General features: G+C 36.9%; 1 protein-coding gene across 1 annotated transcript in view; it reads right to left on the bottom strand.

Annotated features, from left to right (window-relative positions):
* Positions 1–10,851: 10,851 nt before the first annotated feature.
* The window catches only part of GBE1 (1,4-alpha-glucan branching enzyme 1), a 268,368-nt gene continuing 258,563 nt past the window's right edge, over positions 10,852–20,656 (bottom strand). Inside the window, exon 16 of the mRNA XM_038581192.1 lies at positions 10,852–13,502. Coding sequence (XP_038437120.1) covers positions 13,446–13,502 — 57 coding nt within the window. The 3' untranslated portion in view covers positions 10,852–13,445. The remainder of the gene's footprint in view (positions 13,503–20,656) is intronic.

Genomic DNA, 20,656 nt, shown 5'->3' with positions numbered 1-20,656 from the left:
TTAAGAAAGAAAATTCTCGGGGTTTTAGAGTCACAGGTCAAAATATGATCAGGAAATTAGCTTGAAATAATCTTTCATGTCTGATAGCCTCAGGACTGAAGAGTCCAAATATCGGACTGAAAAATCGAGGCTCCAGTTCGCAAAGTTACAGTACAAGCTCAGTTTCCTTCACTGGTTCTCTTCAGTAGCCAGTTTCCCAGCCACCAACATTTTTCCCCTGCAAAGTATACTTCAGAGCATCTTCCCGAGGCTCAGCTCTCTGAATACCTTAACATAATGGGGAGTGTGGCTAATGTTCTGTACACGTGTGGTTAAGTCCTAACTTGCAGTGGGATCATGGGCAAAAGGCTCCTCTGAGTCAAAATTTTCCAAAAGTAGAACGAAGGGTTTGGTTGGTAGATTTCACATTCTTTTAGCCTTGTAATAGTCTCTTCAAAAAAGCACCATGTGGAATTACAAACATAAAAATGGGTGTCCCCCATAGCACATTTTAAAAAACACTAGAGTAGCCAATTTTAAGGTCTATTCAGCTCTAAATATTACTTTTTCTTATTTTGTAAATAATTCTAATGACCATTTCATAAGTAAAACAGAAACCAATCTTCTTAGCTTACGCATTGAAGGCCATTTAGAAACCGGTTCTAACTTATCATTCCTCCGTTCTTCTTTATCTTTTTCTTCATAGACTCTGAACTAGTAAGTCATGTTGAATGAATTAATGTGTTAGAGAATGCTCAATGTAACTTCCTACTTCTAATATACTAATACACCTTCTCTCTGTGTATTGACAGCCTTATTCACCTACTTACTGGAATCTTATACACACAAGACCTAACTCTTGATTTTTTTTCATCAGTTAGATCATTTTGTTTCACTAGAAGTGAATCATTTATGTGTTTAGCTGCATGTAACAGAAAATCTTAAATATATGAGTAAATATGTAAGGGCTTATTTTTCTTTTCAAAAAAAAAAAAAAAAAAAAAGAAAGAAAGAAATCCGGAGTAAAGGTGGCCCACGGCTGTATAATCATCAAGAATCTAGCATCTTCTTTCTCTTCTATCATCTAGCATGTAAAGGTGTCTCATGAACTAAGAGGGATGTAGACCTCCAGTCATTTTGTCTACACACCAAGGAGCTGGAGGGAGAAGGTAGAGGTTGTTATTAGGAAATACCCTAATTTTCTATTTTCCATCTTAAGAAGTCTTCCTGAAAGTTCTACCCAGCTTCTTGTTTTTGCTTGGAAGTTAGTCACATGCCTGGGAAGTGAAGTCTTTTGGCACCTGAATAATGATTCTATTATTATGGAAGACAGAAGAATGGACATTGGATAGAAAACCTGTAGACTCTGCCACAACGACAATCTATTTGCTCCTTTGAGACTACAGTCAGCATACTAATTTGTGAAATTCTATTACTTATTTATCTTTACATTCCTAGCACCTGGCCCAGTATCTCAATACATGGTTGAATAATAATGAATGAATAACAACCTTATCTTTTTTTAAACTGACATTTGGCTAGCCAGCCAGAATGTCAAGAAGGGGCCCACATCATGCTAGGACTCTGAGCAGTACCAGAAATAACTGGCCAAGGGGGACAAGAATGATTTTTATTTGGGAATGCTCCTTCAAAAGACAGAAACTAAAGCTGAATATTACTAACTTCATTTCTGTAACTGCCTGTCAATAAGCATATATTATTTTACCCATTTAATTTTTAGTTTTGTCCAATATTGAGTTTATCCTAACTTTTTACATTACCTTCATATTTCTACTATAATACATTTTAAGAGGTGTGTGTGTGTGTGTGTGTATGAAGTTTGATAAAGTACACAAAATAATTTATTATTTTTGTCACACAAGGAAAATTCATCATTTTTTCACATATATTTTAATATGTTTCACACATCATAATTAGATTTAACATTCTGCTGCCACAATACTGCATAGAAATCTTCATGAATCTAGAAAATCCAAGTTTTAGACTAATGAAATATCAAGGGAAGCTCCTATACTTCTCATTAACTCTAAGTGGTTCCTCAGCAACTAGTCACAAAATACAGAAACACATAGCTACAGACTGTGCAATCAGAACAACAAAAGCCATATTTAAAATATTTATTCATCTGTCTACCTGTCTATCTAATCTATGATCTATCTACAGATCATCTATTTACTGCCTTACCCCCAAAATGATTTAGGTGGCTTACAAATGCATACTATGATAAGTGATATAAAAATGAAATTTAAATGTACAGGTAAAAATAATCAGAGCAAAAGAAAACTAAGAGTAAACCAATTCAGGAATTAGGTAATTAAATGACATGCATACCATGAAATTTTATTCTCTTTCTAGAAGAAGTCAGCCATCAATCTGGTTCTAAGATTTCTGAGAATCTGGGGAAACTGGCTTCACAGAACTGTGAGGTCAGGAGAGGCAGACCTTAGGGATATCACAGGTGCAGGCACAGACCATTGCAATACAGCTAGTATTTCAATAATGTGAGTCAAATTAATTTTTTGGCTTTCCAGTGTATGTAAAAGCTATGTTTACATAATCCCGTAGTCCATTAAGTGTGCAGTATCATTCTTTCTAAAAAAAAAGTACATAATTTAATTAAAAATACTTTATTTCTAAAAAAAATGCTATCATCTGAGCTTTCAATGAGTTGTCATCTTTTTGTGGTGGAAGGTCTTGCCTCAAAGATGATGGCTGCTGACTGATCAAGGTGGTGGCTGCTGAACGTTGACATGGCTGTGGCAATTTCTTAAAATAAGACAACAGTCAAGAATGTCACATCAATTGACTTTTCCTTTCACAAATGATTTCTCTGTAGCATGCAATGCTGTTTGATGATTTTACCTATAGAACTTCTTCAAAATTGGTCAATCCTTTCACGCTTGGCTGCTCCTTTATCAACAAAGTTTATATGCTATTCCAAACCTTTTGTCGTCATTTCAACAATCTTCACAGCATCTTTACTGGGAGTAGATTCCATCTGAAGAAACCACTCTGCTCATCCATCAGAGTCAACTCCTCATCTGTTAAAGTTTTATCCTGAGATTGCAGCAATGCAGTCACATCTTGGAGCTCTACTTCTAATTTTGCTTCTCCTGCTGTTTCTACCACATCTGCAGTTACTTCCCACACTGAAGGCTTGAATCCCTCAGTCATCCATAAGGTTGGAATCAACTTTTTCCAAACTTCTGTTCATGTTGATATTTTGACCTCTTCCTATGAGTCAGGAATGCTCTTAATGACATCTAGAATAGTGAATCCTTTCCAGGATGTTTTCAACTGACTTTGACCAGACCCATCAGAAGAATCACTTTCTAGGCCAGCCATAGCTTTAAAAAATGCACTTCTCACATAGTAAGACTCATAAGTTGAAATTACTCCTTGATCTGTGGGCTGCAGAATGGATGCTGTACTCCCAGCCATGAAAACAATATTAATCTCATACATCTCCATCAGAGGTCTTGGGTGACTGGGTGCATTGTCAATGAACAGTTATATTTTGAATGGTATCATTTCTTCTTAGCAGTAGGTCTCAGCAGTAGGCTAAAAACATTCAGTAAAACATGTTGTAAAGAGATGTGCTGTCATCCAGGCTTTCTGTTCCATTTATAGAGCACAGATAGAGTAGATTTAGTATAATTCTTTCTTTTTTAAGGATTTTATTTATTTATTCATGAGAGACAGAGAGAGAGAGAGAGAGAGAGAGAGAGGCAGAGACACAGGCAGAGGGAGAAGCAGGCTCCATGCAAGGAGCCTGATGCGGGACTCGATCCCAGGACTCCAGGACCAGGCCCTGGGCCGAAGGCAGGCGCTAAACCACTGAGCCACCCAGGGATTCCCAGATTCAACATAATTCTTAAGGGTCCTAGGATTTGGAGGATGGTAAATGAACACTGGCTTCAACTTCAAGTCACCAGCTTCATTTAGCCCCCAGATAAGAAAGTCAGCCTATCCTCTGAGGCTTTGAAACCAGGCATTGACTTTTCTCTAGGTATGTGAGAAAAGACTGTCCCATCTACATTGAAAATCTGTTGTTTAGTGTAATCACCTGCAATAATGATCTTCACTTTATGTTCTGGATAACTTGCTGCCACTTCCAAGAAAGTTAGGTCTTTGCTCTGGATTAGACTTTAAGGAAATGTTGTGGCTGATATGATCTTCCATCCAGACCACAAAAACTCTCCCTATTAGCAATATTGCTCTTTTGCTTTCTTATCTATCATTCATGTGTTCCTTGGAGTAGCACTTTTAATTTCCTTTTAGAAGTTTTTCTCTGCATTCACAACTTGGCTAATTGGTGCACAAGGCTTACCTTTTAGACCATCTCAGCTTTCAATATGCTTCCTTACTAAACTTAGTCATTTTTAGCTTTTGACTTAGAGAGATATGTGACTCTTCCTTTCACTTGAACACTTAGAAGCCATTGTGGGGTTATTAATTGGCCTAATTTCAGTATAATTGTGTCTCAGTGAATAGGGAGGTCCAAGGAGAATAAGAGAAACGGAGAAACAGCAGGTCAGTGGAACAGTCAGAACACATACAATAGTTATTAAATTCACCATCTTTTCGGGGTGCATCTCCGAACAATTGTTTGGCATCCCCAAACAATTACAGCAGTAACATCAAAGACCACTGATGACAGATTACCATCACAAATATGATAATGAAAAAGTTTGAAATATTGTGAAAAGTACCAAAATGCTACAGACATGAATTAAGCAATTGTCGTTGGAAAAATTGCACTGATAGATTTGCTCAACTCAGGGTTGTTACAAACCTTCGATTTGGGGGGGAAAAAAAAAACACCGCCACAAAACCAACATTGTATCTGTGAAGTGCAATAAGAGGATGTATTGGAGGATTCTATTAAATACCTACCAATCAGGAGATTTCTGAATCTAGGGAAATAAAATTGTCCACTAGTGGTTAAATTATGAGATCAAGAAAAGATTTTGATGGTAACATTGACTCCTAGATAAGCTGACTTGGAAGTGAAGTGAACACACACACACACACACACACACACACAGATTTTGAGAAGAATTGTTGTACATTGAAGCACAGAAAAAGGAGAGCTATGTATCTTCAAGTTAGTGCATCCAAATGGGGCTTAAGCAAACATAGTGCTTTTTTTCAAGATATTTATTGATGTTCCTTGAGGATAAGAACCGAGCTAAACAATGTTAAAAAAAGTTTGGGAAACAATGTTAAACTAGTTTCCTTACTATAGAAATTCACAGGGTATTTAATATTTAATTTGCATTATAAACCTGTAAGGGAGAACTAAGCATGTAAGATTTTCCAAACTTAGTTGACAATTCTGGCAGATGCAATGTTATGTTTTTATTACACTGTTTCCCCTTCCTGGACACAGAAAGATCCAGCCTCCTCAGCAGTTAGGTCAGGACAACGTAACTCAATTCTAACAAGGTGGGACAAAAGGAGCACAAACTATTTCCAAACCTGGTCTTGTTTTTGCAATTCTTCAGTTTTCTCTTCTTTTATTATGACTCTGGAGGCCACATATTCCAGATAGCATAGCTACAAGATGGAGGGTTACCTGTCCTGCACTGAAATGTGATATGAGTGAAAAGTAAACTTTCATTTGTCTAGTGATTTTTAGGATTTATGTGTAATTTCAGCCTAACTTTGTCCAGCCTGAGGATTGTAGTAAGCTCTTAATTTTTGGAGGACATTCATAAGCATTTTATTTCTTAACATGAAATATTGTTCTAAGAGAGATGGTTGAAAGCTATATGTCCAACCAGCTAAATGAATGATTTTCCCTATAGCATTGCTAACAAGTTATTTCTGAAAGACATTTTACCAAGAATCCTGAGTATTGGTTTCATAATGTTTTATTTGTGCCCTTGGAGGGCATGACCCATATAAAAAGTAGAATGTCTCAGAGGAAATAATCCAATAACAACCAACAAGACGTAAGTTTTAGACATTTACTTCCACATAGTCATGATTTTAGACTTTTGCTTTATCTGTTGGTCAGGAAAGAAGATGGTGAAAAGACAATTGGCCAACACTATTTCTGTCACCTCAGAGTCATGTTTTTAGGCTCCTACGCTTGTCAGTGTTGTCAGTGTTGGTTTGTCTCCCAGGGAACACTGGATGTGATCTGTTGTAACACTACCTTTCCACTATAAAGAAGAATTTATATAAGAATTTATAATAGTGTATAAAAATTATGTAAAAGAAGACATGTCTGTTTAGGCATCTGTCTTCTTTTACATAATTTTATTATACACTATTAACTAAGCTACATCTTATTTGAATTTCACTAGTTTTTTCCCCAATGTTTCTTTTGCTTCAGAATCCCATTTTGGATATCAGAGTGCATTTAGTTGTCACACTTCTTTAACCAACTCTGGACTGTGAGAGTTTCTTAGACCTACCCTGTTTGGCATTCCTTACCTGGGGAGATATCTCTATGATGATTACTCTTATATTAAATCAACTTGGCTAAATTATGACACCTGGTCATTTTTGTTAATAAAATGTTCAACATCTTCAGGGTTGACTTTAAGTAAAGATTACTTGATTATGTGGGTGGGGCCTCATCCAATCAGTTGATGACCTTAAGAGCAAAAACTGAGATTTCCCAGAAAAGAACTCTGTTTCAAGACCACAGTATCATTTCTTGTCCAAGTTTCAAATTCTCCAGCCTGCCCTGAAGGTTTCAGATTTGTCAGTACCCATAATCATAGGAGCCAATTCCTCAAAATAAAACTCTTTATATATGTTGTACATATTATACACAGGGATATACACACACGTACATGAAATCTAACACACACAATCTTATATGCATAATCTCCTGATATATAATTGATAGACACACTAGCCCCCAAATTTTTTATAATTTTTTTTATGGTAAGACTAGAGTTACAGGTTTGGAGGACTGTATTTTTGTCATTCTCCTCACTTCATCACATCGTATCAGGAGTACATGCTACCAACATGACTCACTGATGATGCTAACCACAGTCACCTGGCTGAGGTAGTTTTTCAGCTTTTCCCACTGTGATTTATTTTTCTCCTTTCTTTGTCTTGAGGAGGGGATCACTAAGGGCAGCCCACACATAAGGGAGAGAGTTGGGGTTCAGGTTAGGGAGAGTCAAGCTCTCCCTTTTATAGGGGTACAAATTATTTAGCATTCTTCTGTGCAGGAGATTTGTCCCCCCCCCCCCCCATTAAGTTATTTATTCAAGTATTTATATCAGTATGAACTCACGGGTACTTATTTTATACTTTTTGCAGTAATATATTATTTATGTATTATGTATTATGTTGCTCAAATGGTTTCAGGTGTAGCTGTTGGGTGCCTTTCAATTGGCTCCTGTGTCCCTTTGACATGCTCCCGTTCTTTTGATTTGGGGGCACTTCTTCATTTTCTAGCACTACAAGAAACCTCAGGTTCATCTTGTATATTCCCTGTAGCTGTAGAATCAGCCATCTCTGCAAGGAGTCCTAGTTCCTTTTATTGGAGAAGAGCATTAGAAAGCAGGATCTGGGAACTGGGTTCCCAGATTTTTTATCTTTTTTTTTTTTATGCAATTCATGACAAAAATAATTGCTGGAACTTGAATACCATCAAACAGAGTGTGGGGCATTACACACCCCAGTGTGATTTCACAAGTCCCCCCATTCCCTCGTCAAAGACATTCAAATCCAATCAAAGACAAACTAATACAAATGGGAGCCAAATTTCGGCTCCTGATTTAGACATTGTCAAGGATCTGCTGTGGAATATGGCAGAGGGTAATAGGATGAGGAGCAGCACTGACGCAAGCAAGGGTAATTATAAGCATTTTGCAGAGTTTAAGAGACTCAGTGATAAGTATAAAGTACCAGCACAGGGCATGGGGTAAGAAGAAAGCACTTAGTACATGACAGCTAATACGGTATGTCTTAATATATATTTTACAGAATTAGGCATTCTTCTTCTTTTTTTTTTTAAGATTTTATTTATTCATGAGAGCCACACACATAGAGAGGTAGAGACATAGGCAGAGGGAGAAGCAGGCTCTCTGCGGGGAGCCTGATGTGGGACTCCATCCCAAGACCCTGGGATCACGCCCTGAGCCAAAGGCAGATGCTCAACCGCTGAGCCACCCAGGTGCCCTAGAATTAGGCATTCTACTGCAGTTTTGATATAACTGAGTGATAGAGGGGATTGAAAGTACATATGTTTGGGGGACTTCTGTATCACATGACTGGTTTTAATCAATAGTTGACAACGCAGCTAGAGGCATTTATGAAATGAAATTACATGTAGTATTTTTCACCATATATATTGCTGGAGTGAATGGAAAGTGACATTACAAACTCAGTTAAAAAGAAACCCTAGTGGACATACATAAAGAAGTAATAAAGGTATTTCATTCCCCTCCTCTTCTTTTTCTCGAGGAAAAATAAAAGACTCATAGCCAAGTAGTCTGAAGTGACAAATTCTAAAGGGATTGAAATACTTATGGCATTTCATCCCAAGATTTGAAAACTTCTTTAAATCCAAATAAAATCACATGTTTAGATTTGATGTTCATATTATGACCAGAAAAGTAGCCTACATTACGTAGTATCACACAAAGATCACACAATTCATTAGTTCAAGATAAATATTAGAATCAGTAAACTTTGTGGATTTTCAGTTTACTTACAAATTCTGCATGTATGACTGCATGTATTCATGGAGCCCTATATATATGTTATAAATACATATATAGGTTGGATCGCTTTATTCATGCATTTACAACTATTTCCTGTAAGACCTTAGGCAAGCATGCACAAACAGGTTGAAGACATGTCACCTAATTTACATCCTCATGTGGTAAGATAATTTAGGGTGGTAGCTTTTTTGCTAGTTTTCTGCTATGCATTGTCTTACTGTAAGTAGCAAAACAACTGTGGGAATTGCAGGTCAAGCTCCCCCTTCTTGAAAAAATTACTATTTAGTTGTGCAAACATTTATGTAATAAATATGCGTATGTCTGAGAGAGTACAGACTTTCAATCCCAAAAATGATGGGCCAAAGTGTTTCTAACCTAAGCTCTCTTGTGCAATTCTTAAGAGTTTCCTCTGCAATTAATTCCCTCTGTTAGTAGTGTGAGCAGAAGGGGAAGAAGGAAACACAGACCCCTTTAGCACGTGGTTGCCATCCCTCACTGGAGGGCACCTGTGGCTATTTCATTGCATATACACTTTCCCTTGCCCTGTTGGGTACTAGAAATGGGCTGTGAACTTCCATTCACAAGGCTGAGTTATGCAAGTGCAAAGTTCAGAGGGTAATGGACCACTAAGGAGGCAGAACACTGGCTGCAGGGGAATGGAATTCACTGGAATGTCCCAGTGCACTCAGAGAGAAAGCTAAAATAAGCAAAGGAAAGCAGCGGTGGAGGAGGATTGACATTTGGTCACTTGCATTGGGGGAGGAAAAGCAAAATGCCTTTCTCTTTAAAGCAGCCCACACATTCCTGCCTGGGGGAGGGCGGATAACTCAGTGCAGAAGCTTTGAAGGATAGGCAGGTGATGGTGAGGTAGTGTGTCCCTGACAACGAACTTCAGACTTCAAAGATGTTCACCATTCATTTGGCTGTTGATCAAACAATAGCATTTATAAAACCGATGGTTGTTGTTGTTTTTTTCCCCTTTGTCTTATTGCCCTAGATAAGAACTAAGAGTCAGTGAGTGCTTTCTGACAGGAGGCTCTGAAAGGAAGAGCTGTAACTGGAGCACAGGCCTTCTGACCATTGTATCGCATGGCTCTTGTAAAATACAGTGCAGGCTTCTAGGTGAAGTGGTCTATCCAGAATATGTGAGGGCCAAATAGCTCTCTCTGGTCTGGCACAAATCACAAGAAAAACTGTAGATCATAAGCCAACTTCTGAATGACATGCCCTGTAGCATAAGCATATCTATCACAAAATACATTTTTTCATGTAAATAAACATTACATTCTCTACACAGTTTTTGCCAAGAGTTAAAATCCAGATGTAATGTTTTAAATTACAGAAAGGCAAAAACACTTAGAGCTACTGTATCTTAATTTCTCACACTACCAATTAAGAAATGCTGCCCTTAAGTATGAATGTTTCTCTGCAATTCTCTACAAATCACCATTAATAAGATAATAGAGCAAAAAAATTAGTAGGGAGTTCATTTGATTTTTTCCCTCCTGAAGGCTGGCTTTAGTGGGGGAAATTTATCTACATTTTAATTCTAACGCATCGTGAATGATAAATGAACTCTGCTGAATAAAGGACATGACATTGCTAGGCTTAGATTTCTATTTTCTTTCATCAAATATTCTACGTAGCAAAGTTCTTAGCTCAGGGCTTGTTTCCCTAAAAGGAATCTACAGATTAATGAAACCCAAGACTCTAAAGAACCCCAGTTCAGGATATGACTCAAAAGAGGCAAAAATAAATCGTCTCAGAGGTGTGAGGCCAGTCAGAAAGCTGCTTTACTGTTTTGGTTTCTATCAGGTATATCTGCTTTGGCTTGCTCTAAACAGGAAGAGCAACAGGAAACCTATTTTATGTTGCTTTCATCACAGGATTCAATGGCTGCAGGACCAGAGACAGTGAAAAGATATTTGCCCTGAAGCCGCAGCTGAACATGAGAGGAAAACATATTACCCTTCATCGCTTCCCCGAGATCTGTCTGCATTCTCTTCTGTATTATTTGAAGAATAGGCTCCTTATTCAGACAACCTCCTGTATGATCCCGCATAGCAATGGCTGTAACCCTGATGGTTGACAAATGTTGAACCGATATTGCTAAGGGGAGTGCTCGAGTCAAGAGGAAAAAATACATGCATTCTTTCACAGTTGCCTCAAGAAAAGTCAATTTATTGTCACTGGTTATTTTTTGAACTTGAGGAACATGGTGGCTAAATCCCTCATTTTATGTTAGAGATGAATGCATCAGCAAAGAATGGGACAATGTAAGAAACATCAAATGTACAGGAAAAAATCATATGAAAGGAGTTGACCCTCAGAGTTCAAGTGATATCAAGTGGGAAACATTCTAGGGAAAATGTTTACAGTTCAGTTTTTGATTATTAAAGACTGGTATTTTCCACAAGAGCTACTGTTAAAAGATTCAACATCATTGGCATTAGGGGTAAATTCTATTTTGGATAAAAGAGTAATTACTAGCCATTCACTGATATTAAAAAACAATGGAAAGATATCTGTAATCATATGTTTTCTAGAACATACAGGAGCAGAATGGTAAAAATATTTGCTCTAAAACAGTCAACAAAGAGGACTCTCAGTTTTGGTGTGCGTGATAATCATATTAGAGGACAAAAAAATTATAAGGCATAGAGAGTAAAATTTTGTATCTCTCTGTGGTGATTGTTGAAAATGTTTCACCAGTAAAAACACAGAACTTCTCACTAGAGTACATGATGAGAAAGTTTTTGATACAAAAATGAAGACCCATATAGAGAAATGCCATATAATATTATTAGAATGTTCTAAAAAGGCTGTCTGCTCTGATAGGAAAAACACTAACAACAAAACTACATTCTATTTTGAACTCTTACTATTTTGTTTGCATGTATTATAGTTTCTACCTCGCGACATCTTTTTATTGTTCTTTTTTTTGTGGGGGGGGAGCATTTGACAAAGGCAACTTAGATTACATTATTAAATTTGAACTTTAGACCAATAAAGTCTAAAACTCATATTAGTAAAGTCAATCAATATAATGAAAACATAGCATTATACTTTTTCTGGTCTTTTTGATTTTGCCGCAGAGGTCACAAGGGAATGAAAATGGGCTCAAGGTGTGAAGCAACTTCTTGTTATTTTCAAGGAGCTGTGATAGAAAACTCCCAGTCTCTTCAAACAAAAGATATGCAAAAGTAAGAAATTATAAACTAGGACACAAAACATCTTGGTTGTACATTGTACTGTTATCAATAATGGGTATAATGTACACAGATCATGGCAGTGCTAACATATTCATAACATTCCTGTAACAGGCAAAGCAACACAGAGGCTTTCAGCAATGCTTCCTAGGATATATAATCCTCAGCTGGCATCACTGATTCTTTCAGGAAATCAAACTATTATTCTACTTTGAAGTTATAGCAAACAACATGTTTCAGACCTAAGTTATAAGAAAAATGGTAAATATATGGTAGGTTTAGCTACAGAAGTCTCTTTTACTAATCTTTTCTAGTACTGTATAAGTTTTTAATAGACAGACTTCCAAGTACTGTTCATTAGTCACGAATAATCAGGCTAAAAGCAAAAAAAGGAGCAGTCATTATTAATGTATTATTGTAAAGGGAAAATAAGATCTTTAAAAATGTGACAGACACTTTGTCTTATAAATGCATCATAATTTTTCAGTTATGAATGAATTATGTATCAATGATTTTAGACCTGTGTAGCCTTCTATTTAATGACTTGACTGGCAATTTCATGATTGAGTATCCCACTGAGTTGAGATAGTAAATTCAACTTCTACAAGTGCTCAGGTTTACAGCTGCAGGGTAGCTTGGATATCTGAATTAGTATGATTTTACATTACAAAATGGTACCTAAAGAAAACATTATTAATCCCAATGCCTAGTCCATTGGGCAGGTGTGCATATATGTGGGGAAGGTATCAGAGTTAAGATAAGCATTTTAACATTCATTCCAAATCCATCCCTGCGGTAGTACAGCTAAGTAAACATTAGCAAAGGCAATTCTGCATTTTTTTTAATTGATCCAAAGTAAAAGACATTTTCTGAAATGTTACAATTACTAATTCAGGTCTTCAGAATGACGGACATATCAGCATCCACCAAGATACTAAGTGAAGCAGAGATCACAAGACAAAACTTATGCAAAATGAAGCATGGATGAGTTTATAATGACTTTATATTATCTTTGATCCAATTCTTTTTATATTATTACTACATATTTATTACAGTATTTCTAAACACAATTTGGAAAAAAAAAAACATAGTAGCAACCTTGGTGCTTTGTATTTTAAACCAAGATATACTTAGAACAAATAAAGTCATCAAATGTTCATCTTAAAAAAGTACTGTGTACATTCAACAGTAATTATCATACATGACACATGATTCAAATTTGAACTTTAAGTATCATATATCGACCTAGAAAGTAAAGTTGTTTAAAGACATTACATATAATACTTCATTTGGGAATCGTAGCTGCTCAGATGCCTGGAAAATACAGTCTAGCTTCCTTGAAATTTCAAAAACTATTCCCCCCTGCACTTCTTAAAGCAAAATGTGACATTCATTTGCATAAACCAATATTAAATTTCAGACATCTGACGTTTCGTCTAGACAACTGTATTTTGAAAAGCTTGCACACTAGAAGCTCTGTGACAATGAGAAGACGAAAACAAGCGCACATTTTCCTGGAAGCTGAAATCCCGTGGGTTCAGTTGGGCATATCCACATTCTGCAGGATGAGGCCCACTCGGCTCGGAATGTACACCTAAGTGAACACAATCATGTCAGTGCAATAGGAAGAAATACCGGACACGACAACGTTATGTCAAAAGGACAAGATGCAGTCTCACATTTGCTTCAGGTTACGGGTTCTTTAGGAGTCTTGGGGCTCCCAGGAGGCATCTTTACGATCCTGGCGTCCACCTGAGTCTCTTTGGAGGCAGTCACCCCAGAGGGCTCTGCAGTGTCCCCCCCACCACCCCAGCCTGCAGAGGAGCACCCCCTCACCTCCACCCCTTCACCCCCCTCTAGAGGGCTCCGCATGTCCCTTCCCCCCAGCCTGCGGAGGAGCACCCCTCACCTCCACCCCCTCACCCCCCAGAGGGCTCCGCAGTGTTACCCGTCCCCCCGCAGCCTGCGACGGAGGCACCCCCTCATACCCACCCACCCTGCGGTCCGGCTCAGCTCTGTCCCAGAACCCGTCTCCCATCCTGGCTCGAGGTGGGGGACGCATCTCCTCCTCTCCCCTCACCCCTCGCTCCCTAAACCCGGCACATCTTCCCAACTCTGGTCTCTGCTCCGAATGCTCTTTGCTGTGCTAGCCCCTTAGCTCTTGCATTTTAAAAAGTTTCAGCTCCACAGAGCTGTTGTCCCTTGACAACGCTAGACAGTTTCTTCACTTCGTTTGCTATTAGTCCATTTTTGTTTGCTTCCTCCTCCTCCTCCTTTTTCATTTTTATTTTTATATTTTCCTTCTTTTTTTAATCTGGGTCACCATGGCTATGTTGCTTTGCCTCCCGGGTCCCAGAGTTCCCTTCTGTAACGTGAGGATGCCAAACGATGACAGCAGCTAACAGTTGCTCAGTACTTGTTTGGGACACACGCGACATTAGTCTATGTGTCTTTTTCTTTTAAGTCCTAGTTCGTTCAATCCTTACAACAGCCCTAGGAGGCAGTACTGCTATCACCTCCGTTTTTCAGATGAGGAAATGGAGGCATGGGGCAGCTAAATAGTTTTCCCAGTGTCACACACTTGGTAAGTGGCAGAGACAAGAGTTGAATCCGAGTTCTCCAGTTAAAGGGCATTGTAATTTCTTTCTGAACATCTAACAATTGTGATTTTTTCACATTTATGATCGGTTCTCCCCATCAGACTATGAACTTTACAAGGGCAGAAGCCCTATGTCTTCATATTTCTAACTCTTAGCAGGTGCCAGTGGGCAAAGTAGGTGCCAATGATGACTAACTAAAAGAATAAAGTGGGACCAATAAATGCATATATCATAAGATATTCTTTAATATACTTACTTATATATGAAAAAGTTTCTTATAAAATTGAGAAGTGATCTGAACTGCTTGATATTTATGTCCTATTTTACATACAACATGTTTACTATTAACAAATAGCCAAAACAGGGACACCCACGGCTCAGTGGATGAGCGTCTGCCTTCCACTAAGGGCGAGATCCCAGGTCCAGGGGTGGCGTCCCACATCAGGCTCCCTGTGGGGAACCTGCTTCTCCCTCTGCCTGTGTCTCTGCCTCTCTCTCTCTCTCTGTGCCTTTCATGAATAAATAAATAAAATCTTTAAAACAAAACAAAAAGAGCAAAAATAATGAGACTGCTGTTATTGTGACAGTATCTCTCCATTTCTAACACTGCTGGCATTTTATTATTTCAGTCATCTTATCTTTAAGGGAAAGTCTGACTGATGAGTTAAAAAAAAACTTTATAGTTTAAAATCAGGATGAAAGATGCAAAGCAGGCAGAGCTTAAGGAAGAAATAAATAAAAGAACAACAGCTGATTTTCACTGAATGAGACTATGGTATGTCCCAATACATCTCAAGGCTGCAAATGGACACAATGTTTTCCCCTAAGATTTTTGTGATAAAGAACTCTCACAACGCTAAAAAAAAAAAAAAAAAAAAAGAAAAAAAGAAAAAAAAATCAGATACACTAACATAGTTGGTTGGTTTTGAACAATAGATTAAAGTGGTTGTAAAATGACAGCACTTTAAGAAATTTATATTATGATTGTAATAACTAGAGAAGAGTTTTTCTAATCTTCAGTTAATAGTGATTTAGAAAATGATCATCATTATCTGAGAAAAATTTCACAAATGCTAACAGCCACTGGGTAGTTCAATGTCTCACGGTTTGATTTGCTTCCAGTACTCCCAAAAGACAAACATTATATCCTTGAAGTCATTAAGTGTGGAGAAACCCTGTATGTCAATGCCATAATTTGTTTCCCTGTATTTTCCTTATAATTTATAGGTTCAACCAAATCTCTCTCCAACTCTTATCAAAATAGGCAGCAGTTGAGAGATAGTGTTGTGCCCATTCAAAGGAGTTTGCCATGTACTTACTGTATTCTATGTGGGTTGTTTGGGGAATCATAGGAACTAGGAGGAACTGATCAGTGGGGCAGCAGGTTATAAGAGAATGATTCTGAACTAAGCATTTTAAAACAGAAGAGCAATCTACATTTTTCAGTAGCACCAAAGACTGGACAAAAGAATCTCAGTTCCCTTTACATTAAAAACATGTCTCTGATTTTAGATATGGTCTTATATGAATATGAAAGGATTCTGGTAAGTCCAAGGCTCTCTAGGCAGGTGCCATGAAACAAACAAGTCAGACCTAAACAAATAACGACAGGTCTCTGCTCAGTGTGGCCCAGGGATCTATCAGGACAGGTCACATCAATCTCCTGTTTGAATCCTGCAGTTTTGGTATCTACTCTGTTGGATGCATAACCTCGTAACTCATTTCATTAATAAAATACAGATGATAATTATAAACCTGTAATTTAGAAACAATCTTACCTTCTGTGATCTTTTGGTATTTTAGCCACCTCAAATTTAGGAAGAAAACAAAAGGGATGACATAAGAAGTTCAAGGCTTGCAATATATGCATTGAATTTCCCTATTTTGGCATTTGATGGTTAAAAAATGTTCTAAGAACTCTTACTAAATGAGGCCAGTCATTTTATGTAAGGAGCTTTCTGATGCCAATTCCAGTCACACTCAGAGACCTCTTAATATTATCTGCTCAAAAACCTTCAGTTGATAATTGTATAGTATCATTAACGAGAATATTGTGTAATTATATTTTTCACCACAGTATTAATTACTAGAATGTGTTTATGTTGCTCTAGAGCCCTTGCAGTATAGGCAACATGAAAAAATTTCCCCAAGCAAGTGATTTTTCTTAACTATGGCTGTTTATGGAATTTTGAGTTTTCTTTTTTATTAGGGTTCTGAGTATGGAAATCAATTTTCTTAGTGGTTAGGAAATGACTAGCAATTATAGTAAAGGATTTAAGATAATCAGAACTAATCCTTATGATGAGACAATTACAGACATGAACAGTTTGGGGGCTCTATAATTTAGTGCTAAGTATTGGCTCTGTAACTCATTTTATAATTTTAATTCTAAAAATAGTTTTGATTCATACAGCAAGTAAAAAGAAATATGAACATAATATAAGTAGGTTTAAACATAAAAATGTTTAAGCATATTTAAATATAAACAATTTATATTTAAGTACATGTACATAAAAACTGTTTAGTAGGCATATCACAGAAAATATATGCTGATCAACATATTTACCATGCCCATGTGTTAGCATTAAGCCCTAAAGATTTTATAGTTAGGATCACATTAAGGACATATGAGACAATGTAATGTATGGCCATGAATTTAATTTTTTTTTGAATTTTTTTGACTTTAATTTTTTCTAGCTATATTTATAGTCAACACTTCAGAAGGAATCAGAATGCAACAGTATAATCCAATTCATTTATTAAGAGAGACAAAATGCATACTAATCTATCCAGTTATTTTGACTACCTTAATGACTTAATCACTATGCTGAACACTCACATGGCCAAAACAACAACAACAACAACAAAACCAAAATGGATCACACAATAATCTACTATATTATAAAGGCAAAGTATTATGTTCTTCTAGGATTGCAAAATTGAGTCATAAAAAGTAATTATACAGTTTTTGAAAACAGGTGTCACAAATTTGAAAACTAAATTTAAAGATGACTTTTAAATAAAAAATAATTTTAAATTTTCTTAGAAATTGCTAAATTTAGTAATAGCACATAATTCAAGAGTGAAAACATCATTTGATGAAAAGGGCATTAGACCTTTAATAGTCTACATACACATATTCATCATAAAAGAATTACAAATTATTTTGAAAAATAAGTGTGATATATAAAATAATTTTAATTTTCACATATGTGTTTTAGTTCATAAAGTGTTTTCTAAGAAAAAATAAATCTTATTCTAATTCATTATTTTGCATTAAGAGAAAAGTGATGCTAATAAATATTTCTGTTTAGAAATCTATATTATCTAATTTAGAAATATTAAAAAAGAATAAGCTTTAAGAATCAAATTTGATTTTTTTCTTATCTGAAAAACCTAAACATGTTTATGATTTTGGATAGAGCAAGAGACACTTCCCAATTGTTAAACTGTATGTTCAATACCTAGGACAATAAAAGATACATCTACACCGAATTCCTTACTTAAACCAAAAGTCTACTTTTGAATTCCCAAATTTAGAATAAGAATAAACAGATCTACTTCTTAATGATAAGGAGTCTAACTGGCAAAATAATAAATGCTAAAATTACTGCCTTATTTACATATCACCCTTGAGACTACTTGAGTTACTATAAAAGAAACGAATTCATTTTAGGTTCAATAATCTGTTCTTCCATTTGTGCCATGGAATTTGAATTTATGAACCAGAGAAGGGAAAGAAAACCTCCCTGCTTCCAGTGCACTGACTGACACATAAGTAACATACAAGTTCCTCTATCAGAAATCAAGATATAGAGAAATGGGTGTGCTAAAATGGAGTTTTCAATAATTGCCAGTAAAGCAGAATGGAGAAATTCTGCCCTAATGCTTCTTGGCATTTGTGGGATACTCTGACCTTAGCAAACATGTCTCAACAGTAGTACACATACAGTTCTCCTCTGGCTTCATAGTTTCACCTTACGGACTATATAATAAGGAAGATGCTAGAATGGTACCTGCTGAGGCTGCAGCTTGTATGGTTATTTTAAGATTCCTTCATATTTTAAGATTCTTTCAAGCTGTATTTGTTACTATCTTTGAAGACAGATTTGACACATATTCAGCAGATCCTTTGGATTATTGAGCTTGCAAATTAAGCTTTAGTAAATACTGCAAACTTGTTTTGATGGGCAGAAATTTCATGGAGGAGGAAAGAAGGCTTTGTTTCTCCCCCTTATTCCAGGCATGTGAGAGGCAAAAGTGATCTCACAATGGTGGTGGAATAAAAGACCTGTAGTGCCTACAGTCGTGTTCAAGAAACCTGACTGGATCCCAGCACATATGACCCAGTTTAATAAAGAATTCTATTATAATGAGGCATTCTTAGAATAGGTTTGTTCTTTAATGTGATTTTCCCCCCTTTGGCTCTTCAAAGGATAAGTCTGGCAAGAAGGAACATGTTTTATTGGATTTTCTGGTCTATTTGGGCTCCCTTATTCCTATATTAAAGCCAGTAATCATTTCACCTAGAGCCCAAAGACATTTAAATGAGTGTTTCCTGAATGCCTGAAGTTATTATTTTTTGAAAGATTTTATTTATTCATGAGAGACACAGAGAGAGAGGCAGAGACACAGGCAGAGGGAGAAGTAGGTTCCCCAGAGGGAGCCTGTTGTGGGACTCGATCCCAGGACCTTGGGATCATGACCTGAGCCAAAGGCAGATGTTCAACCACTGAGCCACCCAGGCACCCAAGCACCTGAAGTTATTGAAACAAGATGCTGCTGCTGGGAAGGACAGAGCTAATTATCACCTTTGTGGACCAAGTTGGATCAGAATTCCAATGCAGGCAGTGGTTAAGCTATGTTCTATTTTTCGTGCGTTTGCAGCACTGTATTCCTCTAACTGGTATCAAGGCTTATGTGATTCTCTCCACTCCACCTGCTAATTTAGAACTGTGCATTCCTTATTTGCAAGTAAATTCAATAAGTACTTGCCAAATAATCTCCTGACTGTTGCTGCCACTGGTTAGTTGGCTTGCTTTAATTATGATAGAATATTTTTACTCTTACAAAAACTGAAAGGATGGCAAGATATTTTCTGCCCATCTCCAAAGATTGTGAGCCCTTGCCTAAGATTATAATTTCCCTCAAATTGGGAGAAAGTCTTTTTAACTATGTGTCCTCAAAGCACCTAGTATTTTGATGTGGCTTAAAATACTTAAAAACATAACTGAATAGCCATGACAATTATAACTTTAAAAATACATGTGCAATAGCATGTTGCAGTTTCCAAAAATATTGGCCATATTAATGAGTTTATGCTGCCTAAGAATCTCTTGCTGTAGAAAGTATACTATTACTGATCCTCACTACACAGGTGAGGGAAAAATGCAGCACAGAAAGGTGAGTTCTCATAGTGACTAAGTAGAAGACAGGGGGCTCGATCCCAAGTTTGCTGCCACAACATTCTGTGGTCTTTTCAATGTACTACCAGGCCTCTCTAACCTACAGAATCTTCCCTGGATACACGAAGCTTATAAAGTTTGCTACCTACGAATTTTGCCTGCCTCTTCCAAATTCCTTTCAGCCTGGTTTGATTGGTTCAAGTTCCACTTTAATGCAGCCAAGATTCCTCTTTGCAAGCTGAATGATCTTCCTTAATCCCTCAGGGGTTTCTAACTCTTGGTTATTGCAGAACTTTAAGATAATTTTCCTAAGATCTTATTTATTTAGAGAGCGAAAGCATATGAATGGGGTGGGGAGGGACAGAGAGAGAAGTAGAAAATCTGAAGCAGACTCCATGCTGAGTATGGAACTGGACTTGGGGCTTGATCTCACTACCCTGAGATCATGAACTGAGTTGAAACCAAGAGTTGGATGCTTAACTGACAGAGCCACTCAGGACCCCTCTAAGATAATTTTAAAAATTCATTTCCGAGGGAATTAGCTTAGTGCAGAATTAGCTTGGGATTCTCTCTCTTTCTCCCTCTGCCCCTCCCCCTACTCATGTGTTCTCGCTAAATAAAGTCTTAAAAAAATAAAATTCATTTCAAAAACTGTGTTTTATCAATCTTTATATGGCAAAACTGAATATTCTGACAAACTACAATAATTATTCTTTGTGGAGAAAAAATCTGATAGTACCATT

This window comes from Canis lupus, chromosome 31 (assembly GCF_011100685.1).
Source record: "Canis lupus familiaris isolate Mischka breed German Shepherd chromosome 31, alternate assembly UU_Cfam_GSD_1.0, whole genome shotgun sequence".
NCBI lineage: Eukaryota > Metazoa > Chordata > Mammalia > Carnivora > Canidae > Canis > Canis lupus.
This window is presented reverse-complemented; position numbering and strand designations above follow the sequence as displayed.